Consider the following 21,130-nt stretch of genomic DNA (forward strand, 5'->3'; position numbering starts at 1 on the left):
AATTTTATTCCTCTCTCCCTGTCTGCATCACTCCAACTCTTCACCTCTGAATGTGTTTATTTCCTCATTTTCCCGCAACCTGTCTCAGTCTCTTTTCGTCTGCGTGCCTCTACCACTTTGGTGTAGTCGTTGGTAATACCTTCAGTTTACAGGAATAAACCGCTCTCTCTCTCTTTTTGTATCACCCTGGTCTCTTCTCCAGTGATGCCTATACTGTTCTCAGAAAATCTCAAGAATCTCGTGTCAGGGTCATATTCCATCCATCCATCCATCTATCTATCTATCTATTTTTTAATTACATAAAATTATATTTTGTATATAATGTATACAAACTGTATTTCACAATATTACTGTTTTACAGTATTTTTGATCAAATAAATGCAGCCTGGTGAGCATAAGAGACTTCATCTTCACATCATTAAAAATCTTACTGACCCCAAACATTTAAACAATATCTCAAAAGGAGATATTATTTAAACATCAGAGCTGCTATATGTTAGGTGAAGATTCGAAACTGGTCCCCTTTCGCACTAAACAAAAACCTGTACCACTAAACTTTTTTCCCCTTTTGTCATGCCTTATCTCCCCTAGGGAACCAAGTATACAGAACTGCTACTGGTTCCCCTGGTTAAAAGAAATAGGTGCATGATGCCACAGAATGTAACACTGCAAAAAATCCTAACAGTCCTAAAATTGTCTTCATTTTTTATTATTACATTTTTTTCTTATGATTTTGCCTGACTTATTTGTAATTTATCTCCTTTTACTTAAACCACTTCTTTTTTTCTCTTTCTAATGCTCTCTCATCTGGAATGAACTGGAGTTAATGTTTCCATAGCCCATCCATGGGACCTTCCTTATGTTGTTCCATGTGACCTCTACTAATGATACAATTATGTAATGTTTTCATGCATGTGTGTTCTCTCACCTTGACCTTGTCTCGTGTCTCTCGCAGGGAGCAGGATGCACTGCATTGGTTGTTGCCGTGGTAGCCAGGAAGCTTGAATTGACAAAGGCGGAGAAGCATGTGCACAACTTTATGATGGACACACAGCTCACCAAACGGGTAAACACACAGACACACATACACTCACGCTTCACTAAATGGACACACAGACACAACTTTATTTTCAGAAAAGCATATACATGTACCAGTTTTCTCTCTCCGTAGGTCCTTTTAAAATGTTTATGTACTTAAAGAACTCCGAAATAGCTCCTCATATCAAATATGTAGGCAACATCATGGCCGACATCAGTGACTAGAAGGCTGGTGATCAATAATTGTAAGGCAGATTAAAAAAAATCACTTTAGCAGTGGAGTGCTGCTTCAGAGGAGCAGCTACAGTAAATGCCTTCCTCAAGTGAGGGAGTAAGAAAGCGGATGGAAAATGAGCCAGTTTTTTTTTTAAAGTTTATTACCTCACACGCACTCAATTGCCTCAGTTTAACAGGCTGTCAGGGTAAGAGAGAAAGAGAGATTGATAAATGCTGTAGAGTTACTGTGGCAATCATCCTCATACATTGAGTTTGCCGCTACTATGGTTACAAAGCTCTACGAAAAGAGAAAAAATGCGCTCGCAACTTTGACCTCACAAACCTGTTGCCGTGGAGACATGGCGGCAAAAGGTTTACCTTTAACTGGATGCCAGGGAGCAGGATGTTCCTCTGTCTCCGCATTAGAAGGTACTGACAAATGCTGGTTTTTTTCAACCTAATTTTGGGTCAAATATGGGCTAATCCAATTGTTGGGTTAAAAATGTTACCAAAATTTAACCCAAATGGGTTAGTCCATATTTGGGTTGGGATAAAACAACCCAGCATGGTAAAGTATGGTAAAGATGGGCAGGCTTCTCAGGCTAGAATTGTTTACCACAAACTATCTTTAAATATAAATGCTAATGTGCTCTTTATAAAGTATTCCAGTTTTCTAATCATGTTGGTACCATTTTCACAAGTTTTCATAAGTGGTACATATATACAGTGGTGTGAAAAAGTTTTTGCCCCCTTCCTGTTTTTTTAATTGTTTGCATATTTGTCACACTTAAAAGATACGCTTCCGAACTTATCACACTTGTAAAAGCCGGTCTTCAAGAATAAATATGCATTCATGAGGGTTGTAAATATTTACTTTCATGCAATTATTGTTTTTAAAGGTTATAATGTGATGAACACACAACAGAATGATCTTTCAGTTTAGCCATTTTAACTACCTGTTTTTTTCAGTACACTCTTAAAAACAAAGGATCTTAATAGGCACCTATGGTTCCATGAAAAACATTTAACATCCATAGAACCTTTCCATTGCACAAAAGATTCTTTATGGAAAATGGTTTTTCAGATTATTAAAAAGCTCTTCACACTAAGAAAAATGGTAAAAGTGTAGCAAATATGCAAGATACGAGTTATAAATCATCCATAGGCAACATGCTTATATTACCTAATCAAACTGACAAAATCCATAATGCTTTAAATATCTATCCAGTGTTTAATCTAAGGTGTGATGAATGAAGAAATGATACAATCATGAGGTTTTGTGCCAACTCTTGAGAGTAGCCCAGAGTATATGATCAATTATACAGTGAAATGACTCCATTAACTCTATTGTAAAAGTGTAGTGCATATCCTGTAAACTTACTTTTTTCTTGGAGAAATGTTCTATGATTGAATTGGGGAGCTAGTCTGGCAGCTGCTGTAATGGTAAGGCTTCAATTTACCACAGTCAACAATGATGGCCCAGACTTCATTACAGTTCCCTGCCCTCTGCCTCTTTCTCTCTGACGTCTACTTGCAGCTGCTTTGACCTCTCTGACAGTCTTTCTCTTGCTCTCTTGTCTCATCTTGTCTTTGATTGATTGTATAGTACCTAGTAGTAATTGCCATGTGAAAAAAAACTATACGGCAATACTGTATGAAGAGGTCATTATGGTTGGTTAAGATGTTGACTCTCAAACGCAAAAATAATCAATCAAACCTGTTGAAACTGTAGGTAGAGCAAATAGTTTGTTGATTAACTCTTTAGAACAGTTTCGATTAAATCAGTGATTCTTAAACAGGGGCCGTCAGCAAACTTCCAAGAGGGCCTCAACATGAAAATTATTTAAAATAAGACAAAACAAACAATAAAATAGGCTAAAGCAACCAAAAATATTGTTATTTTCCATCACAATTTTGGGAAACCTTGATATATAAGGTAGCCCAATTTAAAAAATGTGATTTCAGGACCCAGAAAAGTCATGTAAATAAAAAAAAAAGTCAAAATCCATGTGCATTTTTATAACGAATATACATTTTTCTAGTTATATCAAATTCTAAAATATTTTATCATGTAGGAAAATATATTTAAAAAAATTATTTTTCAGTAAATCATCTGGAAAAGTCACAGGGCCTTTGAATATTGTTGTAGACAGTAGTGAGCCTTGGGGCCCAAAAATTGAGAACTGCTCTATTAAATGATGATCAAATGTTTTAAAATGAATGATGACAGAGAAACAAATAAAATAATAACATGGGTAATGCAATTTCTTAAGTGAAATGTGTTTTTAAAAGAAATAGTGATTAGTACTTAAAAAAATGATTTTTTATTTATTTTTTTTGCGATGTAGACTGTCAGATAAACTTTGTGCTGGTATATCTGAGCTATACCATCAATTTGCATGATGATTTTTCCTGAAATGTGATATTTATGTGCAGGGCCGCTTCTAGGCATAGGCGACTTAGACTGAATAATTTGAAAACTATCAAATCAGTGCTTAGAAAAGTGGTTGTAGGGACAATATGGATTAGTAATGGCCCTTTGTATGTAAATAGGTCAATAATATTGTACGATCAAGTTTGTGTATTTAGTAGATATAAGGGAGCTGTTCTGAACTTTATTATTATTGTAGTAGTATTTATTAATCACTATAATACTGCTTCAATGTCATTTGGATTTCAGATTCCAGAAAACTCCACTTGTAGACTGCAATGAGCATCCCTGCCTAAATTATATCTGGGATCATCTTTCTCGCTCTCTCATTCTCTAGCTTGCCCTGTCTCTGGCTCTTCTCATAAATGAGACCTGCACTGAGGTTGGGCCAGAGCTCCTACTGTTGTATTATTAAATACACTGACCACTGTTAATTAATCAGAGCTGTGCAGTGCTAAATCCAGACACAGTGATTAAAAAAAAAGCCTGGTGCTGCCCTATGGATGGAGGAATACTGTGAAATCAGGAGCTTATTAAAAGCGGGAAGGTTCTATCATCCCTCCGTTGCCCACCGAGGATGTAATTGTTCTTTTCTCCGAAGTGGTGCCCCTTTGAAGTCTCCTCATTCATTTTTCTTATTCAATTTTGTCCTTTATTTGCTCTTCCTCTCCCTTTTCTGGTGCCATATGTGAGATTTAGAAAGCATTTGTGGCTTCGGGACATCACAAACGAATCATACGATGCACAAGGAGGTCTTCGAGGGCAAGAGGCAGTAGTTAAAAATATTGTAATATTTGAACCTCAAAGCATTCTGTTGTGCCCCTTTCACACATTGTATTTCAGTACAAAAACATGCATCTTATTCACTAACCACCCGCAATCCTGTTTAACCAGATGCTAAATGAACTAGCATAGCGCAACACTATATTTAATTAGGTTCATGTAGTGAATCAAGTGCTAAAAAATGCAGACTGAATTTACCTTTACACTTCCTGATATAACAGTACAGGAACTGAGATTAAAGCCACATTTCCACTATCTCCAAATCTGCGCAAAATTATTGCATTTTGCCCCAAGTGGCAGCCCCTCAGGAGCTTTTAAATTGATCGTGAAGCAGCCATCACCTTCTGCTTATTTACCACGGTAATGTGAATAGATAATAAATACATGAATATATACAGTACACAAAATAAATGACCACCAAAAGAAAAGTACTTTAGAACTAATAAGTGTAAATAAATAAAATAATTAATTTGACATAATTATTCATAAATGCACATTTTATAGTCTTTAAAGATATTGCGTATTGAGTATAAGGATTTATCTGGCATTTTTGTCAAAATTTAGTTCACATAATCTTATTCTGTGGCAATTTATTTACATCATGTGATGTTTTTTTTTTTTTTTTAAGTTGTGTGCATTTTGAGACTTTTTTTTTAGAAAACAAAAAGGTTCTATCTATAAATATATGGAATGCAAAAACTTTGGAGATCAATATCTCAAAACTGCTCAGAATGTAGATAGAACCTTATAATTCCAAGGTGGAATTGGAAACTCTCACATCACAGTCATCTTAATTAGAATACATAACTTTTGGTCGAATGGTCACATATAGTTTAACTGCAAAAGTTTAAATATTTTAATCGATTTGAGGCTCAAATTTCATCCAAATATTCCACATATGCATATGATTGCAACTCCATGCAGCTGCCGTACATCTCTCCATTGGAAATTAATGACTTCTGTTTTTCTGTCTGTTGTTCGTCAGACCAGAAAAGGCGGCTTTAATTTTGTCCTTCAAAATTTTACCACAAAGATATATTCTCTCTAAAGCTCTAGTCTCTAACACTAAAGCTATATTGTAACAGCTTTAGAGTTGACCCTCTTTTATTGGACATTGCTGGTCTGGGGCCAGAGTAGTGAATTGACCGGATGACAGAATTATGTGCTACAAAATCTGTTTTCAGGTCACTCTGGAATATCTCCCAAGAGGACCTTTAATTTGGCAGACGTTTGGGGTTGTGCGCGTGTATTGGCGAATCAGAGCTGTGATAACTTTCTCCTGAGATGCTTTTCCTGTTGCTAATATTGTTGTTATGGTGACATGTCCCCTCAGATAAAGAACGCAGCAGCGAATGTTCTACGAGAGACTTGGCTGATATACAAGCACACCAAACTGATGAAGAAAATTGACCACTCCCGCGTACGCAAGCATCAGAGGAAGTTCCTCCAAGCCATTCACCAGTGAGAAAAACAACCTCCCATCACAGACACACAGCTTTACACAACCAATTTACTCAAACTCTCAACTAGGCACTTTATATTCTCACATTGATCACACACATTGGACCAATAAACAACAAAAGTGCAAAGTGAACTTTAGCAATGTAAGCTAAAATCACACAAAAAGCATTTGAAGTGCTTCGCATTTGGGCTGAGTGGTAGTTGGCATTTCTGGCCTGTCCTCTGACACGGTATCTGAGGAAGAACATGACAAATATCTTCACAAACTGAAGGTATCTGAAGGTGGCAGCTTTTTCTAATAGCTGTATGTGCTAATTTATCAAGCTTCATCAAGCTTTTTTCATTTACATTCAAGTGGGATAAAGTGTGTTTTCTGTACCATTAATCTCTTCAGACCTGTTTATTTGGACTACATCTTGAAACTGTGAAACTTTAACTTGAGATTTATGATGTAATTCAGTTTTTTGTATCATCCAAATACCAAATTCTTTATATTTTGGTGTTTTCAGGCCTTATGAGCAGAATTTGATCCCGCAGATCATGCATGTAGCACCCATTGTAAAGAGCCATTCACACAAACAACGATAACTATAATGAATACGTTTTAATAATCATTAATAAAAACATCCAATCAGAGCATTTAAAGCGACAGACTGCAGTGCACACTTATAATAAACATAATGTTATTGTCCTTTGGTTTAGATTATATATAATCAGCTTTAAAGGGATTGTTCACCCAAAAATGAAGTCATCATTTAATCATCCTCATGTCACCCCAAACTTGTATGACTGCTTTATTTTTGGGTAAACTTTCCCTTTAAAGGGATAGTTCACCCAAAAATGAAAATTACCCCATGATTTACTCACCCTCAAGCCATTCTAGGTGTATATGACATTCTTCTTTCAGACGAATACAATCGGAGTTATATTAAATAATGTCCAGGCTAAAGGCCTTCTGAAGCGAAGCGATGCGTTTGTGTAAGAAAAATTATTATTAACCCCCCGGAGCCATGTGGACTTCTTTTATAATGGATGGGTGCAATTTTTTGGACTTCAAATTTTGGGCTACCATCCACTCACATTATAAAGCATGGATTAGCCTGGACATTATTTAATATAACTCCGATTGTATTCGTCTGAAAGAAGAATGTCATATACACCTAGAATGGCTTGAGGGTGAGTAAATCATGGGGTAATTTTCATTTTTGGATGAACTATCCCTTTAAAACCAAACGAGCCTCTGCCAAGCGGTTGCTTTGGTGGTGGACTGCAAATGCCGGGTTGTTTCAACCCAACTTTAGGTCAAATATGGACTAACCCAACTTTTGGGTTAAAAATGTAATTAAAAAATTTAACCCAACAGCTGGGATAGTCCATATTTCACCCAAAGTTGGGTTGAAACAACCCAGCATTTTTTGGAGTGTGGACGAATAAGCGAGCGCTAATGTTTATATGGCTACAGCTAGCTTGTCTTTTAGCAAATCAGTTAGAACTGCTGAGCAAATGTTACGGCACCTAATTAATATCCATAAGCCCATCCAATTTGGTAATAACATGTCCCTCTGGCTTTTCAGATTGTCGTTACACTACTATAGTGACTATGTTTCCCTATTTTTGATTGTCTGTTTGGCCAAACTGTGACTACTGTATCAGCTTCTTTGACTGTTAGCTTTCTGATGCTAATGCTATCCTCTGTGTGGGTGCCCACCACACCACACACATACTCATCATTTTAAAAACTCTAATCCTCCTGTCACTGTTTTGTCGTGGCCCTGTCCGCCGATTTTAAGGGCTCCTTTCAAAACGAAGGCTGTCTTTTAAAGAAATCCCACACTTATGCAATCCTTTTAAGTCTAATGCTTTTAGGATTTACACCGTAATTGCATATTCATCTTGGGGGATTCTCATCAACAACAAACAAATAAAGAAAACAAGATGATTAAGTTAATTAGCTATTTGAGGTTCACAATTGAGGGCTGTTGGTGCTAGAGAGATTAGAAGGAGGTCTAATGGGTTGTGTGTGTGTGTGTGTGTGTGCTTGTGTTTGTCCCTGTTTTTGTAGATTGCGAAGTGTTAAAATGGAGCAGAGAAAACTCAGTGATCAAGCCAATACTCTGGTGGACTTATCAAAGGTAAGACTACTGTACATGCACACACATCAACACAAATCACAGACATGGTCGCACATCAGAGCCCATGCACGCATATGCACGTTACATCTGATAGGAAACAGTAGACACCCACACACACTTTCAGTGACATTGTGTTCCCTTTTCTGCAATTTTACCATGCCCACACACACACACTTTATAACACCCAAGGGCTGCAAGCACATCTACTGCAACACAAAATGCCCGGTGACACACATACCTCTGCTTTCCCAAATATATCTCAGCATTCAACTGTTTCCATGCTGACCCGTTTTGTTTCTGTGGCTTTGTGTCTCCTAGCAACCTGAACAAATGTTAAAGCAGGGATGACAGTGGGAGCGAGGAGACGAGGAGAGGGAGAGGGTGGGAGGGGAGAGAGACAGGAAGTTAAAGAATGACAGAAAACGTGTGCAATTCAAGATATTTTTCTTGATGACTGTGTGCGTTTGGGCGTTTTTTTTCTGAATGTAACTAGTGTTTTTATTTCTTTTATGTGAGAGTGAGTTGTTGTGTGTTCCTAGACTGTGCACCATTTTCAGTACAGTGTACATGTTGTGAGCTGACCTTTATTTTTATTTTTTATTTTGTGCTTTGTATGAAAATCAATTCATTTGGGTCGCTTAAGGTACATTTTATTGCATGCTTTCTCTGCCCACTTTTGAAGCATTTTTTTCTCTGAATGTTTTTTATTTAACAATTTACAATTGTTTATTTAACTTCACAGCAAAAAACATTTTCTTAGGATTTTTGTCTTCCCATTAATAATATGTAAAGATCCATAAAGGAAGGTAAATTTATTTGGGACATGTTCACTGAAAACCAGTGTTAATATCTTATGCAGCTTTGCTTCTCATATTTCTTGCCCGAGTGGCAATTTTTAAACATTTTCTATTAATTTTCCCCCCCTTTTTTTTTTAGCATAAACCTCACTAACTTTTACTAGACTTGTGCTTAAAGCCAAAATATTTGCCAATGAAACAAGAAAAATAAACTTCATTCAAGATATGTTCTTTGAAATCAAGTAATATTGTCTCAAATTGTTACTTCTCAAGTAACTTTATCTTGAATATTAACTTGAATTTAGACATTTTTATTGTACAAGCAATCCAAAAATAGTCATTAAGACTAAGACTACTAGACTACTGTAAGTTATTTTACCTGTTCTTCTTACACAGAGGACCATTTTATTGCTCGGATGGTACCCTTTCAATGCTTAGGAGACCTGTTGGAGATCTTAGTTACATTTCATTCAAGTTTCAACTTTGTCTCAGATGTTTCTCTTAAACTTCCTGAGAATAAACACAAAGAGACTATTGACATACACTTGCATAGAACTAGAAAATTTATATGAATTTCATAGTTTAGATGATTTCACACTTTGAGCATAGTTTCTCATTGAGAAACTCAAAAGGAAAAACAGGGAGATTTAGTCTTTTTCTCAAGAAAAATTGAAGAAGCTGAAAACTCAAGCAAAAGTCTCCATTTAATCTCTGTTTAATTTGATTTGGCTGTCTAGCCAAAGCAACGGAGATATTAAAGTCAAGATGAGATCAAAATTGACCTTGTTTACTTAATGCACATTCCTGGACCTATTACGAACAGTGCATCAGTGCATGTAGAAATTATTGTCATCATAATCGTTCATAAAAATATAATAACTTACTCTTCCTCTGCTTTTCTTGTCACTATTGAATAATGCTAACCAACAGCCAAATATCTACTTGTTTTTACTCCATTATGGTGCATAGCGCCTACTGTTCACAACCCAATCATTTCCCGATGGATAAGTCCCATCATGTTTCATCCAATACTTTTTATTAGTGAAAATCCTGTTTTACTCAGAAACATAACACATTAAAAAGCAAATGGATTGTGAACACCATGTTGACTTTAAAGAGGTCTCATTTGAGATTTTTATTTCCTCTGGGTATTTATTGCTCCATTTATTATCGCTGCTCTTCTATTTAATCTTTCTTCTGTTCTTGTGCAGTATTTGTACTCTTTTTCTTTTTGACTGCTCTGCATGCCTCACTTTACTTTACCACTGTATTTCTGTCTAACTACGCTCTCATTCTCTCTCCACATAGATGCAGAGCGTCATGTATGAGCTGATGTCTGAGCTGAACGACCGCAGTGAGGATCTGGAGAGGCAGATGTTAAGTCTGGAGCAGCGGGTGGAGCAGCTGACGGCCGGCTTTAACGTTCTGCCCGCTCATTTGTCGGCCACGCTCAGCGCCCAGCACGCCACGCTCATTCAACTATTGCGTGAGCGTGATGCCAAGGTCCTGAGCCCCACTGTGCCCTCTGTGCTCTCACCCACCGCTGCCAGCCTGCCTCTAGCCAACCCCCCCTCCGGCTCTGGCTCCGTCCCTGTCCCGACTCAGCCCACCGAGGACAGTCCCAACACCAGCAGCTCCAGCTGCTGAGAGCTCTGGTGCGGGAAGTTCCCTCCGGGGTGGAGAGAACTTGGATTAGTCGAAACGAAGAGATGACATAACCATACACACGCATTCACATACAGGTGCATCTCAATAAATTAGAATGTCGTGGAAAAGTTCATTTATTTCAGTAATTCAACTCAAATTGTGAAACTCGTGTATTAAATAAATTCAATACACACAGACTGAAGTAGTTTAAGTCTTTGGTTTTTTTAATTGTGATGATTTTGGCCTAATTTATTGAGATGCACCTGTATGATGCACTGTAACTACGAGCATTACGCAGCTTAGCGCCACAGAATATACAGTATCACGATGAAGGAGACGCTGACATTTGCACAAAAACCCTATGACAAAACTGCCATATTTCATGTAGTCCACAAGACGGACGTACTCTACTGTTACCATGAATGTATACATTTTAGAAGACACTGACTCAGACATGTTAACATGCATGGACGCTCACTCACACACACATTTTTCTGATTCCGTCTTTGCTACCAAAGTGCTCCGTCTATAGTTGACTGAAATGGACTGAGGTGTGTGTTGCAAAACAAGGAACTAGGGTGGTTGGGATTAGAGAGAGTATAAATAATCAACAGCTGAGAATGTTATGAAATCTGGACAGCATTTTTTTACAGTCTGCAAGAGACGACACAGCCATTTGAGCAAAGCATTATTTCGAAGAGCAACGCTGAAGCCATTCGATACGTTATAAAACCCACCCCATCAAGGTGGAACAGCTGCTCACACGGAAATAACTGTAGAATGAGTGATTATAGTCATTTTCTTAGTGGAATTGCTTCTATTATAATGGTGTTGGAATAAGAGTCTATTTTACTTCCGACTCCGTTTAAATGGAGAGACCATTTTGAAAACTGACTAATAGTGACATCCTGTGGCCGGAATACTGAAGTACATCCGCTTGGAATATTGTACAGTATGCTACTACTGAAACTTAGCTTTGTATCGCTCCGTTTTTTTACCATTAATAATTACTAACGCAGTTATAGCTCATATTTATTATAATTATACGATAGCCTTCTTCTCATTCGTCATGGAAATTATTATTGCTGTATAAATAACGATTTTATTAATATTAATTATAGGGGAGGTGCCGTTTGAGGTTGAAATTATTTTGTAATTTTATTTTACCAGAGAGAATTAATAAAGTATATATCTATACATGACTGTGTCTGTGTGTGAGTATCATTGTGTGACTGACAAGATTTGCGTCTGTGAAAATGGTGCAGCATCAGTGTAGCCTTTTAGTTCACAATGCGAAAATGACCTTTTTACATTTACATTCAATAACCTAGAGGATGTTTAAAATGTATTCATTTGATCATTGACAATAATCGACTGCTTGATTTTATAATCCGCAAAATTACATTATTATTTTTATTTTTTTTTTTACTTAAAGAAAAACGTATGTTTGGTTTTGAAAACACCGCCAACAGGTTGAAAATAATCGTTGAGCGTCTTGTAAAAACAGAGCACGATTCTGGTGATGACAATCAAATCATACATTTTTTTTCAAAAATCAACAGCGACAGGTGTCATTGTAACGACCAGTGCTGTTTACCAGCGCCAAACATTACTCTAAATTGAGCTCTTAAAATTGAGACTAACTAGTTTGCGGTTTCTGCTCGTGTCCCTGCTTCGAAAATGATGTTGTTGAGCCACCAGCAGTATTCAGTTGTGTATTGTAGTCGAGTTTAGAGCATCAGTTTCAACATGCCTACGATAGAGAGAGCAGTTTGGGGGATTTTGCTAATGAGCTCATTGATTACACTCAGTAAGTCGACTAAACTGAACGTTCCCAAGTTGCTGTTACCTCTCAGCACTCATGTGCCTGTGAACATCACACTGACAGCACAGAGAGGATGCTACAAATGGTGAGTGACAGGGGCTGTGGCGCATACTCGGCTTAACATACCATTCTGTCCCATTACGTGCCGTCATGTCTGAAAGGTTATTAATTCAATCAGTTAATTTCTTCTTGCCTAACAACTAAATTCAAACAATCTTGTAGTGACATCATCTCCAGGGTGGAAACAGTTTGGTTTGCATGCATAGGGTCACTACCCTGCACTACTGTTCAGAATGCAGTTTAGTTTACAATGAATTGATATTATTACACAGGGCCGTCCTTAGCTGACGCGGGGCCCGGTGTGACCGCACCAGTTGCACCCCCCTAAGGACGGCCCTGTTATTACAGTATATCAGAAAACTTAAATTGCATTTGATTTTGAATGCTCTTGAGACATGAGACTAAAAATATCCCACAACTTTATTTTATTTTATTTATTTATTTATTTAAATGGCCATTTTCACTGTGAAATGAATCAGAGATGATCTCTAGAATGTTCTTGATGCAAATGTGCTATTTAATTTCCTCTTCACTTTATCAAAATTATGACATAAATCATTCCACTGTTCAAAAGTTTGGGGTTGGTATGATTTTTTACATGTTTTTAGAAGTTTCAAATGTTCACCAAAGCTGATCAAAAATACAGTAAAAACCGTAATAATGTAAAATATTATTACAATTTAAAATGACTAATTTCTATTTGAATATATTGTAAAATATTATGTATTCCTGTGATGGCCAAGCTGCATTTTCATCATGATGCAGTCTTCTGTGTTTAGTGTCACATGATCCTTCTGAAATCACTGTAATATGCTGATTTGGTGCTTTAAGAAACATTTTTTATTATTATCCCCAAACTCTTGAAAGGTAGTGTAATTATCAAAGTCCTTCTTCATCATGAAGGCCCCTTTCCCATATTCCACATGCTATGAGTTTTTTATAATTTGAAGTAACTGTGCTTAAATGTCCTTCATAGTGATTCTGTGATGCATAAACTTTTTCAGTTTTGTAGCCTCATTATGTCAAGAATCAGCCAGTGGCAGACGTTCTTATTTTAATTACTTTTTTACATTACAAATGTCTGTAAAAACAAACACATTCCTGAATTATTTGCAGAAAAGTATGTAGAAAATGAACAATATAGACAATACGGTGTTGCCTTGCAATCATGTGTCTGACTCTGTTGCTGTCTGCCTGACTTTAGGGTGTCCTCTAAGCCTGAGACTGTCAGGGTGTATCCGCTCTCCGCTCTCAGCCCTCCGGCTCTGCTGCCCCTCTCCTCCTGCAGTCAGCAGTGCTTGGTGTCAGCTCTGTCCTCCCCCCAGGCTGTCCCTCTCCATACTGTGGTCCAGGCTCAAGACCCTGGTGAGCAAGAGGATGGGACAGTAATAAATATACATGCTTTTTCTTTCTACTGAAGGACATATGGCACCGTTGCAGCAGTACAGGTTATTTTTCGAAGGCAATTCAAATGAAATGTATAAAATATGATACTATTTTCCATATGAAATGAACCGGCATTTTAATTAACAAATAAATGCTGAATGCACTCAGCTAGCTCACTCTTTGCCTCACTGACTGCTCGAATGAAAATGCAGTGCACACCATTTAAAGGGGTCATATGATGCTGCTAAAAAGAACGTTATTTTGTTAAGATGGTTATGACTGTGCTCTGTTCTTGGCCTGATCCACAGGAAATACTTTTAGCTGTCTGGCTGGCTTGAAATTTAATTGGCGGCTGGCAAAGGAGTCTGATGCAAAACAGGCAGTGAGGTGAACAAGGGTCTTTAAGTGAAGAGAGAGGGAGAGAGACAGGAAAAATGCATCAATGTACAGCATGTCTTGTTTTCTGTGATTATCGTAGGTTTGTGCGTCACCATGATGCAGGGTACGCTCCCCCACCTCATATCCTGTCTCTAGAGGATGCCGGTCAGCGGGGGGAGAGTGTCTTGCTGTATGGGATTCACAGTGGCTCAGCACTTATAAAAGTGTCTTTTCTTCACCCTGAACATAAGGTATGAAAACATATTCAACACCAAGCAGAATTATTGAATATAAAAATTCTGGCAGACGCCAATAATTATTTTATTTTTATAAGTAATGGTAATGGTAACCATTTAATGGGCAGTATTAAAAATCTATACTATATTGCCTAAAAAAAAATAAAAATTAGGAGCATGCTAGAAATAAAAGTTAAAATATAAGTTATAGTTTTAAATGTGATGTCTACAAAGTGAAATTGGATATCACAACATTTTTCTATTAGGTAATGATACTGCACAGGTCAATTGAATGTTAAAATTGGTGAAAATGAGTGTGCAAAATTTAAAAATCCAATATCAGCCTATATACACTACAATTGAAAAGTTCTTTTTCAATAGGAGTCAGGAGTCTTTTTGGCATTTCAATTATGTTAGAATATTATAAAATAATAATTATAATATATTTATATACATTTTATTATTAATAATATATTCATTTTAAGTCATCATGTGGCCCCCTTGGAACTTTTTTGAAGACCCCTAGTGGGCCCTGGCCTCTTGGTTGAGAACCACTTTCACAACTGTTTTCAATGTTGATAATAATAAGGAATGATACTTGATCACCAAATCAGCATATTAGAATGATTCCTGAATGATCTTTTGAACTGAAGACTAGAGTAATGGCTGCTAAAACTTCAGCTTTGCTATTACAGAAATAAATTACATTTTAAAATATATTAAAATAGAAAACAGTTGTATAAATTGTAATAATATTTCACTGTATTAATGCTAAGTTCTGTCATGAAACTCTAGATGGCGCAGGCTGATGGGTCCTTAACGCAAACTGATGATATTCACAGCGTTAAACTACTTGGCACAAACTGATTGGGTCATGTTGCATACGCAGTCAATTGGCTTGCTGCTTTACATTTAAATGGCTGGTTAGCATTCACTAGAGCATTTCGCAGCGTGCTTTCAGAATTCCTCTGAAACCCTCCACCTTCCCCAGCTCCACCTGTATAGATCTGCTACGGGTTATTTTATATGCTATTTGTGCAGCAGCAGTATGTCTTAAATATGCACACAGCACTGTTTTGGCGTATGTACTGGCAATAGCAAGTTCCTGTACTTGCTTTGCAGCAGCAATAATCTACAACAACAGCAATAACCAACAGCAGCAGCAATTCTGCAGTGTAGCAGATCTATTCCGCCAAGACCAAATACATTAACATTGTCATATCCATTACCGTGCTAAAATCTTCAGAGAGTTCTCATGATATAACTGTTTACTGTATTTTTTAATGAAATAAATGCACCTTTGTTGAGCATAAGAGACTCAAAAACATAAAGCTTATACTGACCCCAAACACACCATATGTAGATGTACAAATTGTTTGTTTTGTAATTTATCTGCTGATCAATCAAATATTATGATGTTAATGGTAATATATTCTAATTTGTGTGTGTGTGTGTGTGTGTGTGTGTGTGAATGGGGTGGGTGTTCAGCATGTAAAAGCAGCTAGTGTGACTTTGTTTGTGATAGACAGACTACACCTGAGTCCAACGGGAGATACATACCTGCTACAGGGATCCACCATCAGATACACTCTGTGGAAAACTTCTGAGCAAGAAGGAGAGACTGGTACAAATAAAATCTATATACATCCTGCTGGTTTATGCTAGTTTACTGCTGGTTTAGCTGGTGGAGCAACATAGCCATATTGTTAACTAGCAAAAAGCGCTGATCAACCAACATGGTGAATATGCTTGACTAAGGGCAGCTTGCTGGTTAAGCTAGATAAGAGGTCTAGTGGGGACTAGAGACATAGCAATAATAAACTGATTGACTGGCATTTTTTTTTCTTTTTACTGATATTGGTCATTTGATGGGCCTCTCAACAGCATTCACAGGTGAAGTAATTTTTTTCATGTATTTCTTAATTAATCAACCATTCATAACCATTCATTCTTATGTCAGAAAGGCCCGTTCACATCAAAGACGATAACTATAACTATAAAGTTTAAATAATCATTCTAATTCAATAAGAACAGGGAAGTCCATACTAGAACTATAAAGATTACAACATAGAAAAATTATATTGTTGGAATCACTCTCAGAAACATAAATGATCTTGAAAAGTTGATGACTCAACTTTTAAGAGCTTGACCATTTAATGCAGCAGATAACATAACTTTATCTAATATAGTTATCGTTATGTTTATAGTTATGGTTCTTGGTGTGACAATTAGATATATCCCAAAACAAACAATATAAATAGTAAATCAATTTTCAACCATCTCGACTGTAAAAAAGCATAAAGAACAACAAAATAACAATTCAACAAATCATTATTTAGGTATTATTGTGTCAAATCCAGAAATAAAGCAATATAAAAAAAAAAAAAATGGTTCTGCATCTTGGTTATCTGGACACCTAAACATGCAAAAAGTATTGCTGTCACAATTTAAAAAAAAAAATCAGAAATCAGAAAGAGCTTTATTGCCAAGTGTGTTTGCACATACAAGGAAAAAGAAAATGTCAGTAGACAGAATTGTGAATGTACAGAATTGTTCATGTAGAGGGGCAGTCGTGGCCTAATGGTTAGAGAGTTGGACTTGTAACCCAAAGGTTGTGGGTTTGAGTCTTGTTATTGGCAGAGATTGTAGGTGGAGGGAGTGAATGTACAGTGTTCTCTTCCACCCTCAATACCACAAGTGAGGTGCCCCAACTGCTCCCTGGGTGCCACAGCAAAAATGGCTGCCCACTGGGTGTGTGTGTTCACTACTCACTGCTGTGTGTGTGCACTTGGATGGGATAAATGCAGAGCACGAATTCCGAGTATGGGACACCATACTTCACTTGTCACTTGTCACTCACTTTTAAAATAGAATAAAAGCTGTCCAGCAAGGCTGGTCTTTTTATCACAACATACTGATTTAGATACAATGTTGTGCTTAAGCACTTCTGTTTATAATGCTTTGTCAGACTTGATAGTTCAGGATTCAACACTCTGTCACTGACAGAAGAAACGTTAAAAATGTATGTATGGTGTTTATTATTCAAGCACTGTGGGATTGTTGGAAAGATCATGGAAAGGTTAAGCTCTGGGCTGTTTTCAGCTTTCCAAGCCAATTGAACGCAAGAATCTCATTTGACAAGTCACTTCAACATGTTCTTCACATAAACACACACTCAAGATTACCAGCATGCTACTGTAATGGCCTTTAAACTGCGTGTTATCACTATAACACCCTAACCGCATGCTTTCACACCTCTAGACCGATTATATACCATCTCATAAACACATCATGGCATATGTCAGGAGAGATATACTACACTTTTAACACCTGCATCTAATTGCTCACTCTCCTTTTTGTTTGTAGAGGTCACTCTGTCTGAGGAGGGATACAGCCTGGTTGTGGACGGATACAAGGGCATCATCTCTGTTGAGCGGGAAACAGCTACTGTCACCGCCCTCAAGCTGGGTCATGCGACACTAACGGTTACACACGACAGTATCCGACACAACTGTGTTTTTCATTGAAACATTATGTTGTGGGGCATTTGAGTATATTGTTATGATTCCAAGCTCAGTTGTGATTCAGATCTGCCCCCTGAAATAACGTCCCAACTCCCTCGCACTTCTGTATATGTGGTGAAGCCCAGCTATATGAGTGAGTTACACACACAACACACAGAAAATATTTTAAACCACACACCTGTATTAAGGTTTAGTTACATTTGTCTGTGTGTCTCAGCGTTGAGTATCGAGGAGGAAGAGGACAGATGGGTGTTGGAGACAGGGCGGCAGTATTATTTGACTGTTCGTATCCATGGCAACAAGGGCCATGTGGTTCACCTGTCACAGGTTGTGCTTCATAGTCATCAGTTTATGCACTGTTTGCTTCACTGCATCTCTTGACAGGAGCATAATGTCTGAACTTTAACCCTGTGCAGAATGTAGTGATTGTTGTGGAGGAGACTGAGGGGTTAGTGACACTCGAGTCTTTGTCTGATCCCGCCTGCCATCTCCTTCAGACCATCATGAAAGGAAAGACTTTAATACAGGCCTCACTTTATAGCATCGTCTCTGAGGTAACACACTCACAAATATATACACACTAAGATTTGATAATTAATTGGTGCAGGAAAATTTTTTTTTGTTTTTTTAAATCTTTCCTTAGAATGTAATAGCCTTTTCTTCTTCTGAAATGACTTTCTATTTCTGCTGATGTTACTTACGGATAATGTTAATAAATAGTCAAATGGCAAATATATGGGCATTGCTTTACAAAACTCACATTCAATCGGCTCCATTCTGGTATGCAACAATTCATTATGGATAAAATTAAATTTTATGTGGATGAACATCCTGTTTCACTTGGAAATACATCGCATTAAGCAATTAGAATGCACACACACACATATATACTGTATTATATTAAAAAAATATGGGGTCTGTAAAATTGTTTAATGTTTTTGAAAGTAGTCACTTAAGCTCACCAAGCATTTGTTTGATCAAAAATACAGCAAAATTGTAATATTGTGAAATATTATTACAAATTAAAATAACTGTTTTCTACTTCAATATATTTTGAAATATAATGTATTCTTGTGAAGGCAAAGCTGAATTTTCAGCAGCCATTACTCCAAATCATTCTGATGTACTGATTTGGTGCTCAAGAAACATTTCTTATTATTATCAGTGTCGAAAAAAGAAGTGCTGCTTAATATTTTTGTTGAATGCCTTTTGTAGGATTATTTGATGAATAGAAAGTTCAAAATAACATCATTTATTTGAAATCTGAAAAGTCTTTACTTTTTACGTTGTTTTGGCCAATTTAATTATTTTTTAAAACGTTTTTTATCTTTTAATAAATCTTGAGATGTTCACGCTGTGGATTAACATCACAGTTTTTATTCCTTTGCTGTGTAGTTTAACAAATTAATTAAAGAATGAAGGCAGATTAAAATGCTTAACAATGTCTCACATCATTCCAGTCCATGGAATAATAATATTCCTTACATTTTTGACATGCATCTCCAGTTCATTCCTAGGGGATGTTCTGCAAAGCTTGTTTGACCAAGCAGTCATTATGGAGAATAAAGCTTAGCGAATGGTCTATTTTTTAGTCAGTGAGCTAGTTATACTTTCATGTAGACCTCAATATCAATGCTTACTGTATTGCCAGAACCCTATAAAATGGTTTTACTGAAACAATTATTTTTGTGCTGGTCTTTGTTCCCTGTTGGCCCATGGGTTTAATTATACAATACTAGTGTCATCGGTAACATGTCAAGTATCTTACTTCTGGGGTTTTGTTCAGTTCATTGCTCAGTTTGAGGGGTGCAGTAGGTTATTTCATAAAAGTGAAGTTCATTCTTATTGGAGTAAATGGCACAAGCTGCTTGCAGATCTAGAGGGGAGCCCCATCTGAGGGGGTATGATAAGACAGCGAGCAGGAAATGAGGACACACACTGTGTGAAGTGTAAAGAGATGCATGGGGTGTGTTGGGAAACCCATTGTTTAAAAAGGAAAAGACAGCGAGTTCCATCTGCGGGAGGCACTGTGGTGGCAGAAGATGAAACCCGTCTTAGAGGGGGGCAGTTTTATCAGGTCATCATGGGGGTGTTATGGTTCTGTAAGATGAGCTCCAGGGGAAACGTTACTCATTAGTTTCGGTCTGCAACTTTCTGTCGATCCGTGCTCACATAGAAGGATCATCCATTAGATTAATGGGACAAAAAAGGCCAAACTGCCTCCAAGTGAAATCATCCTTTAGGCAGGCGTAAATTTTCCTGTCAGACCTTCAGAATGCTGAGGTGCTGCTTTGTGGTTTGTCTGGCTATTCAGCTGATTAGCATCAGCTACATCAGTTTGGGATTTCCCAGCCTTCTTAAAGTGATATTTACCTAGAGTTTGTGTCTGCAACATGTTCTGCTACAGTGGGGAAAATATTTATTTGATCCCCTCGCCTCATGGGGTAAGGATGATCATGAGAAAGGTGAGGGATCAGCCCCGAACTACACGGGAGATGAGCTTGTTAATGATCTTAAGGCAGTTGGGACTACAGTCACCAAGCAAACCATTGGTAACACACTATGCCGTAATGGACTGAAATACTGCAGCGCCCGCAAGGTCCCCCTGCTCAAGAAGGCACATGTACAGGCTCGATTAAAGTTTGCCAAAGAACATCTAAATGATTCCGAGAAGGCTTGGGAGAAAGTGCTGTGGTCAGATGAGACCAAAATTGAGCTCTTTGGCATTAACTCGACTCACCGTGTTTGGAGGGAGAGAAATGCTGACTATGACCCCAAGAACACCATCCCTACAGTCAAGCACGGAGGTTGGAAACATTATGCTTAATTGGGGCTGTTTTTCTGCTAAGGGTACAGGACAACTTCACCAAATCGAGGGGCAAATGGACGAGGCCATGTACTGTAAAATCTTGGACAAGAAAAAAAAAAATCTTCCCTCAGCCAGAAGACTGAAAATGGGTCATGGATAAGTCTTCAAGGATTACAATGACCCGAAACATACCGCCAAGGCAACAAATGAGTGGCTCAAGAAGAAGCACATTAAGGTCATGGAGTGGCCTAGCCAGTCTCCAGACCTCAATCCTATAGAAAATCTGTGGAGGGAGCTGAAACTTCGAGTTCCAAGAAACCTTAAGGATTTAGAAAGGGGCCTGTAAAGAGGAGTGGATAAAAATCCCTCCTGAGATGTGTGCAAACCTAGTGACCAACTACAAAAAA

General features: G+C 37.5%; 2 protein-coding genes across 2 annotated transcripts in view; both read left to right on the plus strand.

Moving 5' to 3' along the window:
* Nucleotides 1-10,591, plus strand: part of LOC107723559 (small conductance calcium-activated potassium channel protein 2-like) — a 66,080-nt gene extending 55,489 nt beyond the window's left edge. The window contains exons 7-10 of the mRNA XM_016532246.1: nucleotides 956-1,066; nucleotides 5,802-5,929; nucleotides 7,992-8,061; nucleotides 10,167-10,591. Coding sequence (XP_016387732.1) covers nucleotides 956-1,066; nucleotides 5,802-5,929; nucleotides 7,992-8,061; nucleotides 10,167-10,505 — 648 coding nt within the window. The 3' untranslated portion in view covers nucleotides 10,506-10,591. The remainder of the gene's footprint in view (nucleotides 1-955; nucleotides 1,067-5,801; nucleotides 5,930-7,991; nucleotides 8,062-10,166) is intronic.
* A 3,496-nt stretch (nucleotides 10,592-14,087) lies between these two features.
* The window catches only part of LOC107723577 (nuclear pore membrane glycoprotein 210-like), a 33,013-nt gene continuing 25,970 nt past the window's right edge, over nucleotides 14,088-21,130 (plus strand). Inside the window, exons 1-7 of the mRNA XM_016532272.1 lie at nucleotides 14,088-14,163; nucleotides 14,255-14,405; nucleotides 15,879-16,014; nucleotides 17,757-17,888; nucleotides 17,979-18,047; nucleotides 18,132-18,241; nucleotides 18,331-18,468. Of these exons, the coding sequence (XP_016387758.1) occupies nucleotides 18,044-18,047; nucleotides 18,132-18,241; nucleotides 18,331-18,468 (252 nt within the window). The 5' untranslated portion in view covers nucleotides 14,088-14,163; nucleotides 14,255-14,405; nucleotides 15,879-16,014; nucleotides 17,757-17,888; nucleotides 17,979-18,043. The remainder of the gene's footprint in view (nucleotides 14,164-14,254; nucleotides 14,406-15,878; nucleotides 16,015-17,756; nucleotides 17,889-17,978; nucleotides 18,048-18,131; nucleotides 18,242-18,330; nucleotides 18,469-21,130) is intronic.

Source organism: Sinocyclocheilus rhinocerous, unplaced genomic scaffold (genome assembly GCF_001515625.1).
Source record: "Sinocyclocheilus rhinocerous isolate Xijiao unplaced genomic scaffold, SAMN03320098_v1.1 scaffold241, whole genome shotgun sequence".
NCBI lineage: Eukaryota > Metazoa > Chordata > Actinopteri > Cypriniformes > Cyprinidae > Sinocyclocheilus > Sinocyclocheilus rhinocerous.